The sequence below is a fragment of the Grampus griseus genome, assembly GCF_964374135.1.
Source record: "Grampus griseus genome assembly, chromosome: 2".
In the NCBI taxonomy this organism is placed as follows: domain Eukaryota; kingdom Metazoa; phylum Chordata; class Mammalia; order Artiodactyla; family Delphinidae; genus Grampus; species Grampus griseus.
This window is the reverse complement of record NC_139018.1, coordinates 13,099,145-13,120,366: the sequence shown is the minus strand read 5'-3', so window position 1 is coordinate 13,120,366 and position 21,222 is coordinate 13,099,145. Positions and strand designations below refer to the sequence as shown.

The following is a 21,222-nucleotide window of genomic DNA, read 5'->3' as shown; positions in this document are numbered from 1 at the left end:
AGTTTCTAGCTCAGGAAACTAATTAACAAGATTAGCAATAGATCAAAAGAAACAAGATAGCTGAAAAGATATAAATCAATACTCTGAGTAAAAGAGATTTTTTCATGAATATTACATGTATTTAAGTATGAGATCAAAAAGTAAATCTTTCATTTTCCAATATTCTACAAAGTCTTCAAGATATTGGATGAATAGCATTTTTTCTGGTTCAAAATACATAAAACTTAAATCATCAGAAGAGTTCTCAGTTTCACTTCCAAAGAAAGCCTGACATGACACATAAAGACATCTGATGAGGCTTTTCTATTATCCTAAGTAGTTCTGGAAAAAATTAGCTTAAAAAGGTAATGAAACTGAAATTTTTGAATAAAAATTGAGATTTTATTATATTCATAATAAAAGTTTCCACCTACTCCATTTAGTCATCAAAACTGTGATTTTAAATACAGAAACACCTACAATGACACTTCTTAGTTAGTCCATCTTCTCATAAGAGCAAGAAACTGTCAGCTGACGAAAAGGAAAAGCAATATCCATGGCTAACAAGAGACCAGTTACAGGAAGAAGCATGAAATGAAAATGCAAGTAAAGCATTACTGGTAAACTCTTTTCTCACCTTTGCAGAATTATCTTAAAGATCTGCCTATGATAGAGCCACTCAAAAAGTTGAGGTAAATAATGAGACAAAGTGTTATATATGTTGAAAGAAAACACATACAAGGTTCGTCTTATAAATCTGATATTAAATTTAAAATGTTTTTTAATTAAAAGAATTTTTAACTGACCTGTAATTTTTCTTCCTCATACTCTGTGTGTTTTTGGAATCAAGGTTATACTAGCCTTATACAATGAGTTGGAAGAAATAATTCCACTTTTTCTGTCCTCTGAAAGAATTTGTGGAAGATTAGAATTATCTATGCCTTGAATGTTTGGCAAAATTCATTTTTGAAACTGTACCAAGTGTTTTCCTAGCAGGAAGATTTTTACTTACTGACCAATTTCTTTAAGAATTATAGGACTGGGCTTCCCTGGTGGCACAATGGTTAAGAATCTGCCTGCTAGTGCAGGGGACACGGGTTTGAGCCCTAGTCCAGGAAGATCCCACATGCCGTGGAGCAACCAAGCCCGTGCACCACAACTACTGAGCCTGTGCTCAAGAGCCTGTGAGCCACAACTACTGAGCCCGCGAGCCACAACTACTGAGCCCATGTGCTGCAATTACTGAAGCCCGCGTGCCTAGAGTCCATGGTCCACAACAAGAGAAGCCACTGCAATGAGAAGCCCACACAGCGCAATGAAGGGTAACCCCCGCTCGCCACAACCAGAGAAAAGGCAGCACGCAGCAACGAAGACCCAACACAGCCAAAAAATAATTAATTAATTAAAAAAAGAATTACAGGACTATTCAGGTTTTCTATTCTTTTTTCAATCAATTTGGTCTTTTACACATTTCAAGATTCACGTGCATGTTAAAATTTGAGGAACACTACCTCAGACCACTAAATTCCTATCAACGCCCAAATTATGTGCTATTTTTGTCCAATATTTCAATTTTCTTTTTTTAACCCCACAAATTAGACATTTCGACTATGGTTTTACACAGTCAATATTGTTTAGATCTTCTTTATTCACCAACACTTTTTTCATCCTAGAATCTCTCCTGAGATCACTTTCCTTCTCCCTAAAATTATATCCTTTAGAAATTCTTTTAGTGAGGATGTACTGGTGGAAAACACACTAGCTTTTGTGTGTCTGAAAATGTCTATTTTGCCCTCACTTTTGGAAAACAGTTTTGCTGTGTTTGCAATTCTAAATTGACAGTTATTTTTTCTGGGCATTTTGTAGATATTCTTCCACTATCCTATGGCATTCATGCTTGCTGTTGAAAAATCATTTGTTAATCTACTCATTATTCCTCTATAAATATGCCTTTTCTCTCTGGTTGTTTTTAGGGTATTTCTCTGTCTCTGATGTTCATCAGTTTCTCTGATGTATCTAGGTAATAATTTCTTTATACTTGTCTGCTTGGGATTTTCTGTTTCCTAGATCTGCAAATTTATATGCTTAATCAATCCTAGAAAATTCTCAGCTATTATCTCTTTGGATAGGACTTCTCCCCACTCTATTGGCTCTTTCTGGGATTCTGATTAGACAAATTTATATGCTGACAAGACCAGCCACATAATTGGCAGGCTCAATGCAAAATGAAAATGTGGGGTGCCTTGTTCATGAATTATTTAGAATTTCAGAACAGTGAAAGCAGAGCATTAAACCAAACATGAGGCTCTTCTAGTGCAGGGATCTCTGCACCTGCACAAGTCATATGCCCATGAGTTCCTGACTTCAGAGCAGCGAGAACAGTGATAGCAAAAATTGAGAGGGCACAAGGAAGTATAAAGCAGAATGTCAAGATCATCTAACATCTCACCACCCAGGGACAGCCACACTGTTATCATTTTGGTGCACAGATCAGAGATTTTTCTATATATTTACATGTAGACATTTATTCACACAATTTTTATACTATGGAAATGGTATATTGTACATTCTCTTCTATAATCTTTTCTCAAATTTATTACATTATGGAGATCTTTCAAAAATGTTAGTAAATACAGATCATTTCAATCCTATTGTACAGATAACAGAACATATAGATGCATGTTCATTTAACCAAATTCATGCCATTAGGTTTCCAAAGAGTCTTGAATTTTTCATTATTAAAAATGATGAGCATGGACTATCAATAAAGTTGAGGGAGGATTGACTGAATCAATCAGTATAAAGCACTTCACAGAGTACTTGGCAAGTAACAAGCTTTCCATAAATGTTAGTGGTTTTTTAAAAATATTGTGTCCCGTGTAAAAACTGAATTAATTTACATTCACAACAGCAGGGTAAGAGAGATTGGTTTTTCTTGATCCTTACCAACTCCTTTTTTGTATTTCTTTACCAATTCCTTTAAATTTTGCCTTTTGTATTTCTTCTATGAATGCTTTGTTCACATTCTTAGTTCTCCTATTGGATTCCTTATGCTTTTTAAAGATTAACTGATTTCTGTATTGGGGATATCAATCCTTTGTCATAAGGATATCAAGTACTTTTTTTTCCTGAAAAAAAGAAAAAAAAGAATTAAGACTTACCTCCAGTTCCTAGGACCTTTAGGAGCTCGAAATTTTCAATCCCCACCTTCTCTGCATGTCCTGTTAAATTAGCTAAAAAAGAAAGAGAAAAAATAAATAATTAAGGGGATCAGCAATAGGAGGGGGCCCACAGGGGCTTCTGAGGTACCAGCAGTGTTTTATTTCTTGAGTTGGATGGTTAAACCAGGATTCACTTTATAATTATTCGTTAAAATGTACAGCTATGTTCTGTGTAATTTTCTGTATGTTACATATTATGATAAAACGTTTTTTATTTAAAAAAATTTTTTTAATTACTGATTTGTTTTTGTGGGGTTTTTTAAAAAAACTTTTTTTGGGGGGGCTGCACCGGGTCTTAGTTGCAGCACGCGGGATCTTCATTGCAGCATGTGGACTCTTAGTTGTGGTATGCAGACTTCTTAGTTGCGGCATGCAAACTCTTAGTTGCGGCATGCATGCAGGATCTCGTTCCCTGACCAGGGATGGAACCCGTGCCCCCTGCATGGGCAGCGCAGAGTCTTACCCACTGGGCCACCAGGGAAGTCCCACAATAAAACTTTTTTTAGAATTTAGTAACTATATAACATTTGTATCAAAGGTTAACATAAAAATAAAGTGCTCTACTTTATTAAAATAAAGACTCTCTAAAAGTCTAAAAGTCTAAAGTCTTTAAAAATAAAGACTCTCGGGGCTTCCCTGGTGGCACAGTGGTTGAGAGTCTGCCTGCCGATGCAAGGGACACGGGTTCGTGCCCCGGTCCGGGAAGATCCCACATGTCGCGGAGAGGCTGAGGCCATAACAGTGAGAGGCCCGCGTACCGCAAATAAATAAATAAATAAATAAATAAATAAATAAATAAATAAATAAATAAAGACTCTCTACTGACCAGATAATCTGAAAATGAACACAAATTCTAACATGTAGATAGATATGTAGTAGAGAGAAAACTGGACAGATTTAGAAGATGCATTCATTTATTCAAACAAATATTTACTGATTATAAATGCCATTCCCAGGCTCTAGGCTGGACTCCACTCCCATTTCTGTCACCAAGCACTTGAACATGATGTAGCCTGAACTGATTATCTGACCACCCTGCATCTCAGTTCCCTCATCTTTGAGGTGAAAGCACTGGTCTCAGTGAATTCTAAGATCTCTGCCAGCTCTAAAATTCTAGGACTATGTTTAAAAATATAAACTCTTCAAAGACATATTCTGTAGTAAATAAACAAAATTAGGATACCTTATAAATGAGCATTTTCAAGAGCATACTCCAATGAATTCTGATCCTATCCTATGAAATGTTAATAGGTGTTATGTTTGGGGGGAAGGTGGGGAAAGAGTGCTCCGGTTGAATAAATTTGGAAATAGCTTAAACAAGGTTTAACAAGTTTCTTTAACACTGAACCTCACAGATCCTGCCCCATAAAAATATGCATGTGGATCTTCAAGATTGCGATACTTATATTTGCAAATTTATTGGACCACGAATTACTTTTTATGGAAATAACCTATTCATATTGTGTGAACCAGCATTCTGTGATAAGAAAGACATGATTAAGAAAGGCTTGGTCCAAATCCTAGTTCTACCACTTAAAAGCTCTGTGACCTTGAACAAATTACTTAATTTCTCTGTGTTTCATATCCCTGTAGTGTAAAATGGGGATAATAGAAATTCCTACCCTCAAAGCATACTGGTGTCTACAATTTACTTTGAAATGTATTTTTATTGGGTTGGCCGAGAGGTTTGTTCGTTTTTTTCCGCAAGATGGCTCTAGTAGCACTTAGTTGTCTTTAACTTCATTCAAAACAGTTTTGTCAGATTGTATGTGACAGCTGTCATATCAGCGTGCATTTAAAAAAAGACATTAAAATTGGTGAATATTTGTGTAGCCATTTTAATACTGAAGATGGAAGAAAAAAGCAACATTTTCAGCATATTATGCTTTATTATTTCAAGAAAGGTAAAAACGCAACTGAAACACACAAAAAGGATTTGTGCAGTGTATGGAAAAGGTGCTGTGAATGGTCAAACGTGTCAAAAGTTGTTTGTGAAGTTTCGCGCTGGAGATTTCTCGCTGGATGATGCTCCACGGTTGGGTAGAGCAGTTGAAATTGGTAAGGATCAAATTGAGACATTGACTGAGAACAGTCAACATTATAGCATGTGGGAGATAGCCAACATACTCAAAATATCCAAACTGAGCACTGAAAATCATTTGCACCAGCTTGGTTATATTCATCGCTTTGATGTTTGGGTTCCACATAAGTTAAGTGAAAAAAACCTTCTTGACCGTATTTCCGCATGTGATTCTCTACTTAAATGTAATGAAAACGTTCCGTTTTTAAAACAATTGTGATGGGTAATGAAAAGTGGATACTGTATAATAATGTGGAACGGAAGAGATCGTGGGGCAAGCGAAATGAACCACCACAAACCACACCAAAGGCCGGTCTTCATCCAAAGAAGGTGATGTTGTGTATATGGTGGGATTGGAAGGGAGTCCTCTATTATGGGCTCCTTCTGGAAAACCAAACGATTAATCCCAACAAGTACTGCTCCCAATTAGACCAACTGAAAGTGGCACTCGACAAAAAGCGTCCAGAATTAGTCAACAGAAAATGCATAATCTTCCATCAGGATAATGCAAGACCACGTGTTTCTTTGATGATCAGGCAAGAACTGTTACAGCTTGGCTCGGAGGTTCTGATTCATCCGCCGTATTCACCAGACATTGCACCTTCGGATTTCCATTTATTTTGGTCTTTACAAAATTCTCTTAATGGGAAAAATTTCAATTCCCTGGAAGACTGTAAAAAGCATCTGGAACAGTTCCTTGCTCAAAAAGATAAAACGTTTTGGGAAGATGGAATTATGAAGTTGCCTGAAAAATGGCAGAAGGTAGTGGAACAAGAGGGTGAATATGTTGTTCAATAAAGTTCTTGGTGAAAATGAAAAATGTGTCTTTTATTTTTGCTTAAAAACTGAAGGCATTTTTTGGCCAACCGAATAAAAAGATGGATTGATGGACACATATAGATATGGACAGATATGTGATAAAGAAAATACAACAAAATGTTAACTGCAGAATCCGGATTGTGAGTGTAAGGATATTCAGCATACAACTCTTTCAAATTCTCTGTATTACATTTGAAAATGTTCATAATAAAATGGCACATAATAAAATAATACCTACCTCATTGGGTTGTGATGAGGATTGTATGAGCTTAATTCACACAGTGTTTGCTGTGTTCCAATAATATTATTAGTGTTTGTAAATAAATTAATGCTTTGGGACTACAATTTTATGAAAATTAGACCCAACTAAGAACTTCTAAAATTAAAAGTTTCAGGGGGATAAGTAATTTCAGTGGCTTTCTGATTTAACTAAACATAACTTTAAAAAATATTTTTAATTGTGGTTAAAAACACAAAACACAAAATTTACCATCTTAACCATTTTTAAGCATCAATACAGTAGTGTTAACTATAGATACATTGTTTACAACAGATCTCTAGAATTTTTTCACCTTGCAAAACAAACTCCATTGAACCATTCCTCTTTTCCCTCTCTTCCAAGCTCCTGGGAACCACCATTCTACTTTCAGTTCCTAAGAGTTTGACTATTCATGCATAATTTCATAGTGGGAACAAATCAGTGTACATGGCCCTGCCTCAAGCTCACACTGGCTTCAATATAAATCTAAAACGAATACCAGAAACATAGGTAGTATCTTAAAGTAAACACACAACAGCATATCCTCCTGTAGTATGTCAAGCAGGCTATAGTAAAAGTGAAGCTCACAGGAAACCATCACTTTTGAAATAATGATTTGGTTCTAATTGAATGTTAAATTCTGTTATTTTACTGTGCAAGATTTTTGCAGTTTAAGACATTATTAAAGAGTCAAATGTTACAAATTATCAATCCTGTTTCTCGCTGTTAGGAGCCATCTTTTATTTACTATGAGATGTGTATAGGCCCAGCTTTCCAAAAGCATTGTCCAAATACTATTTCTCCCATATCTATATTTGCAGCTGGACTAGGAAGATAAGGAACTATCTTTTGATACACAGACACTTCAGCCTTTCTACACTAACCATAGAATTATTCTCAGAGGAAATTAAAAGAGGCCACAGATTAATTACACTTGGTTCTACAAAGCATACCATCCCGGAAAGCCTGACCATTCACAAAGATTGTTCATATAATCTGTGAAAGCCTGCTTTTGCTCATAATCTACTACCTCTGTTATTTGGTTTCTGACATAAATTAACACTTTGTCTGCAAAGGGAGCTCAAGGCTTCCCCAACCTCCAATCCTGGGGAGAAGGAATTGACAGAGCTCAAGATGAACAGCACTGATGCCTTCGGTATTTGGGGAAGGAGTCATCACAGTGGTAAATGTTTCCCCAGGAGGAGGAGGTTAGCTCTGCTTTCTTCAAGGTATGTACTCTTTGGAATCTCCTCTCTTGGCCTTAGCTGTGGAAGAGTTTATTTACTTTGTATTGCTTTTCTATCAAGATTGTTACCAGGTGGCTGGTGAGTTAAGGCAGAGCTTGGGAGAGGGTCTTCCCTCCCTCATACCTTAGGCCCCAGGTCCTAGGAATTCTGGGCTTGAAAAGAGTTTAGCCCTAGGCTTATAAAAACACACTTTATCCACCTGAGTTTCTCCGAGAATTTATCTTTCCTGGCCTTTCCTTGATTAAGAATGGTTAGATTCCAGTGAACAAGCTTAGAGAGTAGTATCTGCTTAGGGCAAAGGGCCCCTGTGGCCCAGTGCAGCTCACCAGGTCAATGATTCACTCTGGGGTAAGGGACCAAAGATCAAGCTTGACAAAATGTACTCCTTTGCTTTACTCTGTCTTGTCTTAACCTCAGTTGGGGCCCAAGCAGATGTAATAGGGTTTTTTACCCAAAGTTCATAGCTTACATTAGGGTTCACTCTTGGTGTTGTATATTCTATGGGTTTGGACAAATGAATCCACCATTGTAGTATTTATATCATTCAGAGTAGTTACTGCCCTAAAAATCCTCTGTGCAGGTTTTTGTGTGGACACGAGTCTTCAACTCCTTTGGGTAAATATGAAAGAGCACAACTGCTGGGTCATATTGTAAGAGTACATTTAGTTTTATAAGTAACTACCAAACCGTCTTCCAAAGTGGCTATATCAACTCTGCGTTTACACCAACAGTAAATGAGAGTTCCAGTTGCTCTACATCCTCATTAACATTTAGTTTTATCAGTGTTCTGAATTTTGGCCATTCTAATAGTTGTGTAATGGTATCCCACTGTTGTTTTAATTGGCATTTCCTTGATAACATATGACATGGAATATCTTTTCATATGCTCATTTGCCATCTGTGTACTTTTGTTGGTGAGGTGTCTGCCAAAGTTATTGGCCCAGTTTTTTCAATCAAGTTGTTTATTTTCTTATTGTTGAGTTTTAAGAGGTCTTTGTATATTCTGGACAAATCACTTATCAGATAATGTCTTTTGTAAATATTTTCTTCCAGTATGTGACTTGTCTTCTCAGTCTCTTGACATTGTCTTTTGCAGAGCAGAATTTTTGAATTTTAGTAATTTTGATAAAGTCCAGCTTATCAATTCTTTCTTTCATGGATCATGCCTTTGGTGGTGTACCTAAAAAGTCATCACCATACCCAAGGTCATCTAGGCTTTCTCTATGTTATCTTCTAGGACTTATAGTTTTATGTTTTATTTAGGTCTGTAATATACTTTGAGTTAATTTTTGTGAAGGATATAAGGTCTGTGCCTAGATTCAATATTTTGCATGTAGATGTCCAGTTGTTCCAGCATCATTTGTTGAAAAGACTATCTTTGTTCCACTATATTCTTTGTCAAAAATCACTTGACTATATTTATACAGGTCTATTTCTGGGCTCTCCAGCCTGTTCCTGTCTATTCTGTCCTCAATAACACACTTTCTTAATTACTATAGCTTGATAGTAAGTCTTAAAGTAGTGGGTAGTGTCAGTCTCCTGACGGTTCTTCTCCTTTAATATTGTGTTGGCTATTCTGGGTCTTCTGCCTAACCATGTAAACTTTAGAATCAGTTTATTGATCCTCACAAAATAATGTACTTGGATTTGATTGGGACTGCACTGAATCTGTAGATCAAATCTGTAGAACGAGTTGGGAAGAACTGACATCTCAACAATATTGAGTCTTTCCATCCATGAACATGGAATATCTCTCCATTTATTTAGTTCTTCTTTAGTATCCTTCAACAGAGTTTTGTAGTTTCCTCATATAGATCTTGTACATATTTTGTTAGATTTATACCTAAGTATTTCATTTGGGGGGGTGTGCAAATTTAAATGGCACTGTGTTTTTAATTTCAAATTCCACTTGTTCATTGCTGGTAGGTAGGGAAGTGATTGACTTTTGGTTATCAATCTTGTGTCTTAAAACTGTAATAAAGCTGTAATCTCTTATTAGTTTCAGGAGGGGTTTTTGTTGTTGTTGTTGTTGATTCTTTCAAATTTTCTACATTCTCAATGTGCTTTTAATTTGCATTTTCTTGATGACATGTTGAACATCTTTTCATGGGTCTATTAGTCATTTGTATTTTTGTGTGTGTGGGAATTGTCTGTTCAAATCTTTTCTCCATTTTTTTATAGCGTTGTTTCTGTCTTAACTGCTGAGTTTTAAGAGTTCTTCACATATTTTAAATAAAAGTATTTTGGCAGACATATGTTTTGCAAATGTATTCTCCATTCTATAGCTTGGCTTTTTATTTTCTTAATTTTGTCTTTTTAAAAGCAAATTTTAAAAATTTTGATGAAGTCCATTAATTTATTTTTACAGTCTATGCTTTTTGGATTCTAAGAAATCATTGGATACCCAATGTCACAAAGATATTTGCAAAAATGTTCTTCTAGAAATTTAGTAGTTTTAGTTCTTACATTTAAGTCTACGATACAATTTGAGTTAACTTTCTTGTATAATGTGAGGTGAGGATCAAGGTTCCTTTTTTTCTCATACAGGTACCTAGTTGTTCAAATACCATTTAACAAAAAAAAAAAAAAAAAAAAAAAAGAAACCCTCTATTTTTTTTTTACCATTGATTTATGCTGGCTCATTTGTCAAAAATCAATTGACCATATAAGTATGGGTTTATTTCAGAACTCTCTTTTCTGTACCAATGGTCTATGTGTAGCCTCATGCCAGCAGTTCACTGCCTTGGTTATCATAAGTCTTGAAATCAGGTAATATAAATCCTCCCATCTTGATCTTCTTTTTCAAGACTGTCTTGTGTTTTGTTATAAATTTTAGAATTAGGTTTTCAATTTCTATGCAAGAAACCCTGCTAGGATTTTGTCTGGAGTGTTTAATTATAAACATTTATTTTCATCTAAACTACTAGATTAATAGTTTAACCTATTAACAATCTAATATAATTATTGGTATGGTTGGATTTGGGTCTACCATTTCTGTTGTTTGGTCCCATGTTCCTACTTTCCTGACTTGTGAAAAAAATACTTGAATGTTTTTAAGAATTTAATTTCAATTTTCACACTCATAATTTAGCTCTACTTCTCTGCATTATTTGTGTAGTTGTTGCTCTAAGGAGTACAATATACATCTATATTCACAGTCCTCTTACAGTTAAAAAAGTACCGTTTCACATAAAATATAGAAAACTTGCAATCATCCTTCCCGGTACAGCCATCATACATTATATGGGATTTATAACATCTTCTACATATGTTATAAACTTCACAGACAATGTTATGAGTTTTGCTTATATGATACATTTTATAAAGAAATAAAGAAGAAAGAGAGAGACAGACTTTTGCACTTCTCCAGATACTTATCATTTCTGATGGTCTTTCTTTTCCAAGGATCCAAAACTCTATCTGGTATCACTTTTCTTCAACCTTGAAGAATATTCTTTGACATTTCTGTATTACGGGTGATGAATTTTCTGAGTTTTATCTTAAAGAGTCATTCTTTTACCTTTATCTAAATTTTTTATTGAGATATAATTAACATACCATAAATTCATCCTTTTAAAGTATATAATTCAATGTTTTTTAGTATGTTCACAAGGTTGTGCCATCGTCACCACTGCCTAATTCCAGAATCATCTTCACTCTTGAAGGATATTTTCCTTTGATATAGAATCAAAGGAAAATATCCAGGCTTTTTTTTCTCCTTTCTTTCAGCACTTTAAACATGTCCTTCCACCCTCTTGGTTTATGACATAAGGTCAGTCATTACATGGATTATTGCTCTTCTGTCTGAAGTGTGTTATTTTTCTCTTACTGCTTTCAACATTGCTCTTTATCTTTGGCTTTCAACGGTTTTGCCATGATGTGTCTTTTTTTTTTCTTTTCTTTTTAAAATTTTTATTGGAGTATAGTTTATTTACAATGTTGTGTTACTTTTTGCTGTACCTCAAAGTGAATCAGTTCCACATATACACATATCCACTCTCTTTTAGATTCCTTTCCCATATAGGTCATTACCAAGTATTGAGTAGAGTTCCCTGTGCTATACAGTAGGTCCTTATTAGTTATCTATTTTATGTATAGTAGTGTGTATATGTCAATCCCAATCTTCCATTTTTATCCCTCCCCCCCCGATAACCATAAGATTGTTTTCTACATCTGTAACTCTATTTGTGTTTTGTAAATAAGTTCATTTGTACCGTTTTTTAAGGTTCCACATATAAGTGATATCATATGATATTTGTCCCTCTGTCTGACTTACTTTACTCAGTATGACTATCTAGAGGTCCATGTTACTGCAAATGGCATTATTTCATTCTTTTTTATGGCGGAGTAATACTTCATTGTATATATGTACCACATCTTCTTTATCCATTCCTCTGTCAATGGACATTTAGGTTGCTTCCAGCCATGATGTGTCTTGATGTGGACTTCTTTGGGTTCATTCATCCTGGCATTCACTGAGTATCTTATATCTGTAAACTTCTGTTTTTCATCAAATTTGGGGAATTTTTGCCTTAATTTTTCAAATATTTGTTCTATCCCATTCTCTCTCCTCATCTTCTTAGATTCCAATTGCATGTATGTTGGATTGTTTGATACTACTGAAGAGGTCCCTGATACCCTATTCATTTTTTTCTAATATGCTTTCTCTCTGTTCTTCACATTAGTTGATTTCCATTGTTCCATCTTCAAGTTCACTTACTTTTCCTTCTGGCATCTCTATTCAACTGTTAAATCCGTCCAGTGGATTTTTAAATTTCAAATATTGTATTTTTCATTTCTAGAACTTCCATGTGGTTCTTTTTCACTGTTTCTATTTATCTGATAAGATTTCTTATTTTTTCACTCACTGAAAGTATGTCGTTTTATTTCATTGAGGATACTGTAAGAGCTGCTTTAAAATTCTTGTCTGCTATTGCCAATATCTCATTCATCTCAGGCTGGGATTCAGTTGTTTTTACTTCCTCCTGGGATATATTACAGTTTCTTGATTCTTCATACTTAGGGTAATTTTGGATTGTACCCTTAACATTAACCCTTAAATGTTAATTGTAAAAATTCTACATTGTTATTCTTTCTCCACAAGAGTTGTTTCTTTTGTTTTAGCAGGCAAATATCTTGGCTTGGCCTGGCTTGACTTGAATTACAAATCTGTTTCTTAGAAGGTAGCTCTAGGCCAGTTCAGATTTCTTTCGTATTTAGCTGAGTTCTAAGTCTCTTGTACTCATGCATGGTTCAGAAGTCAGTCAGAGGTGTATGTACAAATTTTGTACACAAAATTTGAGGACTCTCCCTCTTCTAAGGCTCTTCTCCTTCTGGAATTCCTTCACTATCTTCAGCAGCCAAGGTTCTATGACTTTAGTTTTCCAGTTTCTCTGACCAGAGAGACTATTGTTTTTTTTACCAGAGTCCAAAGAATATGGCCTGTACTTACCCAGAAACTAAAATTAGTGAAAAGGCAATGATTCCTTCCTCCCCTCCTACAACTGTGTACTCCCCATAAGAGTCTATCTGCTTCTGTTCACTCTCAAGTGCCTTAAACATTGCTTTTTCTATTAAGTTCAGTTTTTATAGTTGTTTTGTGCAAAGTAATTCTCCAGGAGGGGGTCTTATTCTGACATTACAAGAAGCAAAAGTCTTCCTACAGTCAACATTATAATAGCAGTTTCTGCTTTTCACTTCAACTACTGCCCTAGGAAGTTAACTTCAAAGAGCAAATAAAATTTTAAAGGTGATATGACATAGGCCCATCTCAAGGATCTTGAACTTAATAGCCATATGATTCTTTTACATAATATCTGTTAGACAAAGTTAAGTGATCACACATATTGAAGCAAATCTTTAGGAAGCTCTATCATATTTAGGCATGGGGGAGTATTTGTTAATTAAAAGTTTTTTGTTTGTTTTTTGTTTTTTGTTGTTTTTTTTTTGCGGTACACAGGCCTTTCACCGTTGTGGCGTCTCCCGTTGCAGAGCACAGGTTCTGGACGCGCAGGCCCAGCGGCCATAGCTCACGGGCCTAGCCGCTCCGTGGCATGTGGGATCTTCCCGGACCGGGGCACGAACCCGTGTCCCCTGCATCGGCAGGTGGACTCTCAACCTTTGCACCACAAGGGAAGCCCTAAAAGATTTTTTTCATTGTGTTAATGAAAAGACACATAAAAGCACATGGTAAATACGATGTTATACAGAATCCAAGCAATGACAAACATATATTCAAGCATGTGAGTCTAGGAGTCGAAATGGTTCTCATTTCTCTATTATTATCTTTCATTGTAATTAGAAGTCTTTGAACATGAAAGTCTAAAAATAAACTACATTTCTCTTAATTAAATTCTTAACCTAAGAGCAAGAGCTCAAACTTCCCAGCAACACTACTAACATTTATTAGAACAAGACTTAAAATATTTACACACTTTATTTCATCCTTGAAGTGCAATAAACATCAGCCACTTACAGAAAGCTGTATTTCTGAGTCATTCACATGTCTTGGTAAAGTCCAAAATGATATGCTGATTAGGTGGTTTGGAGCTACCTGGATAGGTGGTTTGGAGCTAGCCTGGGACCAGACTGTACCAGAAATAGGCCTGGGGCTTCCCTGGTGGCACAGTGGTTAAGAATCCGCCTGTCAATGCAGGGGACACGGGTTCGAGCCTTGGTTCGGGAAGATCCCACATGCTGCGGAGCAGCTAAGCCCATGCGCCACAACTACTGAGCCCACGCACCACAGCTACTGAAGCCTGCGTGCCTAGAGCCCATGCTCTGCAACACAAGAAGCCACTGCAATGAGAAGCCCACGCACTGCAACAAAGAGTAGTCCCTGCTCGCCGCAACTACAGAAAGCCCGCGCGCAGCAACGAAGACCCAATGCAGCCAAAAATAAATAAATAAATAAATTTTTTAATTAAAAAAAAAGAAAAGAAATAGGCCTGTACTCATGTCCATTGCCTTTCCTCATACAGAAAGAGAAAAACAAATATTTTATATTAACATATATATGTGGAATCTAGAAAAATGGTAGAGATGAACCTGTTTGCAAGGCAGAAAGAGACACAGATGTAGAGAACAAACGTATAGACACCAAGGGGGGAAAGGCAGGGTGAGATGAATTGCGAGATTGGGACTGACATATATACACTGATATGTATAAAATAGATAACTAATGAGAACCTGCTGTACAGCACAGGGAACTCTACTTAGTGCTCTGTGGTGACCTAAATGGGAAGGAATCCAAAAAAGAGGGGATATATGTATACGTATGGCTGATTCACTTCGCTGTACAGTAGAAACTAACACAACACTGTAAAACAACTATACCCAAATTAAAAGAATATATATTAGGAACTATCCCATTGAAAATCCTTCCCTTCTGGATTAGTGTTATTATCTTATAATGTATACTCCCTAGTTAGGAAATCACTTTTAAGACTGAATTTAACTAAGCCCTTTATAAGAAGTCAATGGATTTCAAAAAATATGTTTGCCAAAACTCTAATAAATTTCAATATTTAAATGACTCCCTTTAGAAAACAGTTGATTAACAGTTCTTAAAGGAAAAATCTTATATTATACAACAAATATAAAATACTTGGTTCTTTATACTATAACTGGATTCCTTCAGCTCCTCCTATAATATTAATATGGTTATGTGCACTGTGGGAAACTATGACTAACATAACTCTTAAAATAATAAATTTAGACAAAAAAGATAATTGTCTTTTCTCCCAAATTTAAATAGCTTTTCTGTTTGTTTTTTATCATAAAATAATCCAGGTTCACAGTTTAAGAAGACAGACAATATAAACAGGCCTAAAGTAGACCTTGAAAATCTCCCATAGTCCCACCACTGAAAGATAATTATTGTTAATCCTCGGCATATTTTTCTAAGATCTTAGCCATAAACATATGATTGCTAAATGGCTTCTTATCCCAACTTTCTAGGCAATTCTATTACCAAACATAATTTGTAACACACATTATCTATAATTTTTTTTTTTAGGTTGTGAGATATTTAACTTGGAACTTCCCACTCTTATGGAGGAAAACAATCAGTAACAACACATTTTCTATTCTGTTGCCATAGTTTCTGCTAAGCTGTACAAATGTAATTGCACAGAGCATGTGCTGAAATCATTTCATTAGATCCAATGATTCACTTATGTTAAAGCTAAGAAAAGGCTTAATTTAAAAGCTCTTAAGTAGAAATAAAGAGAATAATGCTTCTGAAGTCATTTCAAGTAGGTTTCTTGGTATATGACTAAGGCACTCATATACCAGATTTTATTCAATGAATTAACTACGTATTAAATTTGCAATAAGCTGTGAAAATGTAATTTAATAGAAAAAATTATGGAGTCTGTGGACATTAAGGGGAATATCATTATCATGTGAAGTTATCAGACAACCTCATTGAGAATACTGGTTCTCATTCATTCATTTAAGAAACATTTACCAGTGCCTACTAACACCTGAACTAAGTGTTAGGTCTTTTGATAACAAGCACAGGATTGAAACTGGCAAAGATGACAGAATGGCTGGGAAATTCTGGACCAGAAGAAGAGGTGGAGCAAAAGCAAAGTAGGAATAAGTATTTTGCTAGCAGAGAATAAGTGGACTATTCTCTTTAGCTATAAGAAAAACGTGGGGAAAACAGTAAAAATATTACATAAAATAGGTACATGAAATGAGATGATTCCAAACCTGGACTGCCAGACTAATTAGCTTTAATTGAATCCATAAGCAATAATGGCTCTTGACAAGATGAAGGTAAGGTTTTAGGAAAATTACCCTGGCAGTAGTGTGCCATGCAGATAGAAGCAAGGAAAGACTAATACTAAAAGCTGGTGAGGTTACTGCAATAAACCAGATGTGCGCTAATGAGGATCTGGTCCAAGTAGAAACTAGAAGGAAGAGAAAATAATGAACTTAAGAATCACTGAAATACTCAGTTCAAGAAACATTCACTGAACACCTGACTTGGATGCTGAGACTGCAAAAGCAAATAGGACAGGGTCCCCACTTTCAAAGATAAACTAACTGAACTTCTGTTCCATTTTCTCCCATTGACCCCATATCTAAAGTACAAGAAGTGAAAGTCTGGGCTTCCCTGGTGGCGCAGTAGTTGAGAGTCCGCCTGCCGATGCAGGGGACACGGGTTCGTGCCCCGGAGCGGCTAGGCCTGTGAGCCACGGCCGCTGAGCCTGCGCGTCCGGAGCCTGTGCTCCGCAACGGGAGAGGCCTGTGTACTGCAAAAAAAAAAAAAAAAAAGAAATGAAAGTCTGGTGAATGGTAGTGTTATTAACAGAATTTTGTTGAAAGGGGAAGTTAAAAGGGAAAGTTGAAAGGGGAAGTTTTGGGGTTTCAACACTGATTTTGAAGCGATGGCATGACACCCCCAGAGGGCTGTAGTGTGGGCAATTCTAGAGAAGGAACTAAAGTTCTGCAGAGATAGCAGGCTGATGGGGATCAGGACATGCTACCCTAAAAGACAGTACCTTGGCATACTGAGTATCTTAAGCTGAAGTAACTTGAGAAACAGCACATGCAAGAAGGACTTTCTGACCTTCCCCTGAAGCATGTCACAAACCCCTCATGGGCAAGGGGCCCTCCCTATATTCAGAGGAAAGGAGCATCCTTATTTTTGAAGACAGGGGACACAGAGAGGAATCTGAAGAAACAGGACTTGCTAAGTTTCCCCCAGTTTACTACCCATACCCTTTTCCCATGACGCTCCATTCTTCATCAAACCTAATATTAAAAAGCTCGGGTTTAACCATTACTCCAGGTCTTTATTTCCTTATGAAGCCTCCCATGTAACACAAAACTAACATGAAATAAATTTACATACTTTTCTCTCATTAATCTGTCTTTTGTCATAGGGATCCAGGTTGACAATGTAGAAGGGTAGAGAAAAAAGTATTTTTTTTCCTCCCCTACAATGCACAAGGTTATTAGAAGGGGGCAATGGCTAAAGCTTTCAGAAGAAAATCCTTCAGGAGACCACAAAAAGAAGGGCAAGTCTTGATGATGTCCAGCAGTTAGGATGCAAGAAGAAAAAGAGCCAGAGAAATGGTTAGAAAACTAATAATGTATAGAATCCAAGGAAAGACAGAATGTCAATAAAAAATTGATCATCAATGAAGTCACACTGCAGACAATGATAAATGTATATATCTGGTCTCAGTCCTAAAAGCTTAGGAATCTCCAGAGTGGTAAGAGTCTCTTGTAAGCTAATGAGATGACTGGTGGCTGGGAGCTGCTAGACAGCTTCAGGATGGGGGCTGCTAGACAGCTTCAGGATGGGGGCTGGTTGCTACAAACCAAGGACTTTCAGCCCCACCCTCTTGCCCTCCTTCCTCCCACCTCTGGGGAGAGAACAGGGGTTGGAGATGGAGTTAATCACCAATGGTTATTATTCAATCTATCATGCCTCGTAAAGAAACCTCCATAAAAACCCCTGAACAACAGGACTTGGGGTTCAGAGAGGTTCTGGGCTGGCGCACACATAGAGGTGCTGGGATGGTGGTGCTTCCTAAGAGGCGAAGAAAGTTCCACAGTTCCCACCACCTCCCTCACTCCAAACACCCCGCCCTACGAATCCCTTCCATTTGGCTGTCCCTGAATTGTAGTTGTATGAATACACAAAACCTGAGCCTCAAATCTACACAGTGAGGTCAGGGTGCAAAGGTGGGGATGGAGAAACAAAATAATATCCTTAAAAGCAATGGGTACAGATGATTTTGTTCAAGAAATGGGCATATAAAGGGAAGGAATAGAGGAAATGGGAAAGAATCATATGAAACTTTTTTCCCACTTAGAAGGCAGATGAGTGAGATGAACAAAGGGAATAAGGGAGGGCTTCCCTGGTGGCACAGTGGTTGGGAGTCCGCCTGCCGATGCAGGGGACGCGGGTTTGTGCCCCGGTCCGGGAGGATCCCACGTGCCGCGGAGCGGCCGGGCCCGTGAGCCATGGCCGCTGAGCCTGCGCGGCCGTAGCCTGTGCTCCGCAGCGGGAGAGGCCACAGCAGTGAGAGGCCCGCATACCGCAAAAAAAAAAAAAAAAAAGGTTATAAGGGAAAGGCTGGAAACAGTGGAGGTCGGAGGGATGGTTTCTAAGGGAGCAGATCCTTCAGAAAGTGATAAATAATAGGATCTTGGACAAAAGGATTAAAGGACAGAGAGAAGGATAAGGGTAGGTCAAGGTGTTAAGGTTGAAAAAACAGATTATATATAGCCTTTCTAATGGACACAAATGGTCTCTGAAGGGACTGCCAGAGAAGCAGTGCATTGAAACAAGAGTAAAATGCCTCAGAAATCAGCCTGGCTAAAATATACAACAGAGGCTGAAGTGAGGTCTAAGAAAAATCACTGTAAGCAGGGTAGAAGGATTTGAAATATCCTAATCAAAAGAACTAAAATATTTAAAGAATGCACAACAAAAGACAGACTGGACAAAATGAAAACTAAAAAACAGAATGTCAAATTGGGCAGTGTGTTTCTAGCACTTTCCTGGGAACAACCTAATCAACAGCTTCACACACCAGGTTCCCTAGGTAGGAACACCCCTATCCTGGAGATAGCTGTATCATGCTCCTGAGCCTTTCTGTCTTTAGCTATTAGAATACACAGCCAACTCCCTTTTTTTTCTAATTCCTTGCTTACCAAGCAACCCAATTTTCACTTGATACCCTTACCCAAAAAGAAAAATGCACTAATCAAGCAAACAGATGTTTCATGTACTTGTTGATTTGCATTGCCCACTGTAAGTTGGTAAAGTGTCATTGGGGTTTACATCAGTCTTTTGTGATTATAAGTAGAACTATATGCATGAAGAGAAAACACAAATAGCATAATGATCCAACATTGAATCCTATTTGCCTCCAACAAGGAACACTTAATTAACAGCAATACATACAAGACACAGCAGTGGTATACCGTGACCCTGTCAATGGTTTTCTGACTATTTTTCGTTTCAGAAGAAAAGAACAATTATAAAAAGCAACATTGTGAGATTTAGTTGTGAATGCAATAGGAAGTAGAGAATCTTATAGCCTGCTGCAGCTGAAACTGAAATAATGAAGCCATAATTTATTATAAATCTATGATCTACAGAATACTATCAACTGCTAAAACTTAAACAATGTCTACACAAAACCTTGCCAATTTTCAGGTACTTAACCGATTCTTTTCCCCCTTTAAGACGTTAACTCATCAATTTAAAAAAAAGGGAGAGAGAGAAACAAGGCCTAATGAGTTAATGAGAAAGTTCCTGTTTTTGGTAAAGTAAGGAGTTTTAGTCCCAGCCCAAATTCCCTATTCCTCAATAATTAGTTTCACCTTCCCCTTTCCAGCACCTTCAATAGTAAAGAAATCAACATTAACCTCTAATTTCCAAGTGCCAGTGTGAAAAAGATCACATCACAACATTGTGGACATTTTCCTCTTTTTAAAACTTTTCTTTTATTATGACCTGTAACAGAGAAAGTCTCAGGGATGGGGTCAACTGTAACCCCACCATCCTAATACTAGCTACTCTCATTTTGTGTTCATGTCCAGTCTTTTCCTGTTGTGGATGTATCCTAGTTATCAGCTGGGTCTTGCCAGCTCCTTAGAATCCAGACTGATGGACTCAAATCCTGCAGAGACAAGGCCTCTCCTTGTCTCCTTGCAAGTCGAAAGCCTCTCCTCTCCCACGGTTTCCATCAAGTCCTAAGTGGTAATCCTCAGCTCCCTCTGAGGTACTCAGGATCATCTCTGTTCTGTGCTGCACCCACCCAAACAAGACTTGGGTCCTTCTTTGAGTTCTACAAAAGACAAAGGCAAAACCCAAACACATGCAAAAAGCACTCCTTAGCACAAAAGACTTGAGTGAAGATTTCTGGAGAAAGGCAGAGGGGCAGCAAGCATGGCAACACTATAAAGGAAACTGGAAGTGGGAACATCTTTAATCTTTCTCCATCCTCCATCCTCAGGTGAGGTCTTTATCTCACCTATTACCTGGTCTCACATCCTTTTTCTGACTTTTTTCCTCTTTTCTCTCTCCTTCCTCATTAGGAACAAAACCAACAAATCTGTCCCCTTGTTTCCTGCCAAGCAACTTCCTCCACTTTGTTTTGTTGTTGTTGGTGGTGTTTTTTTTAATTAATTTATTTATTTTTGGCTGCATTGGGTCTTCGTTGCTGCATGTGGGCTTTCTCTAGTTGCGGCGAGCAGGGGCTGCTCTTTGTTGTGGTGTGCAGGCTTCTAATTGCACTGGCTTCTCTTGTTGCAGAGTATGGACTCTAGGTGCATGGGCTTCAGTAGTTGCGGCACATGGGCGCAGTAGCTGTGGCTCAAGGGCTCTCGAGCACAGGCTCAGCAGTTGCGGTGCACAGGCTTAGTTGTTCAACGGCATGTGGGATCTTCCCAGACCAAGGCTTGAACCCGTGTTCCCTGCATTGGCAGGTGGATTCGTAACCACTGCGCCACCAGGGAAGTCCAGCTTCCTCCACTTTGGACCTCTCAGTCCCAGCTAATATTCGGACTCACACCCCTAACACAGCCTGACAACAACGCGATGCCTCCATGGCAGTTACCTCCATACAGGAATTCTGGTGCCCA

The 21,222-nt window shown here is 37.4% G+C and overlaps 1 protein-coding gene across 2 annotated transcripts in view; it reads right to left on the bottom strand.

The window, feature by feature from the left end:
* Positions 1-21,222, bottom strand: part of RPS6KA5 (ribosomal protein S6 kinase A5) — a 181,435-nt gene that overhangs the window by 116,655 nt on the left and 43,558 nt on the right. For both annotated transcript variants that reach the window (XM_082647796.1, XM_082647797.1), the window contains exon 2: positions 3,141-3,212. In XM_082647796.1, coding sequence (XP_082503922.1) covers positions 3,141-3,212 — 72 coding nt within the window. The remainder of the gene's footprint in view (positions 1-3,140; positions 3,213-21,222) is intronic.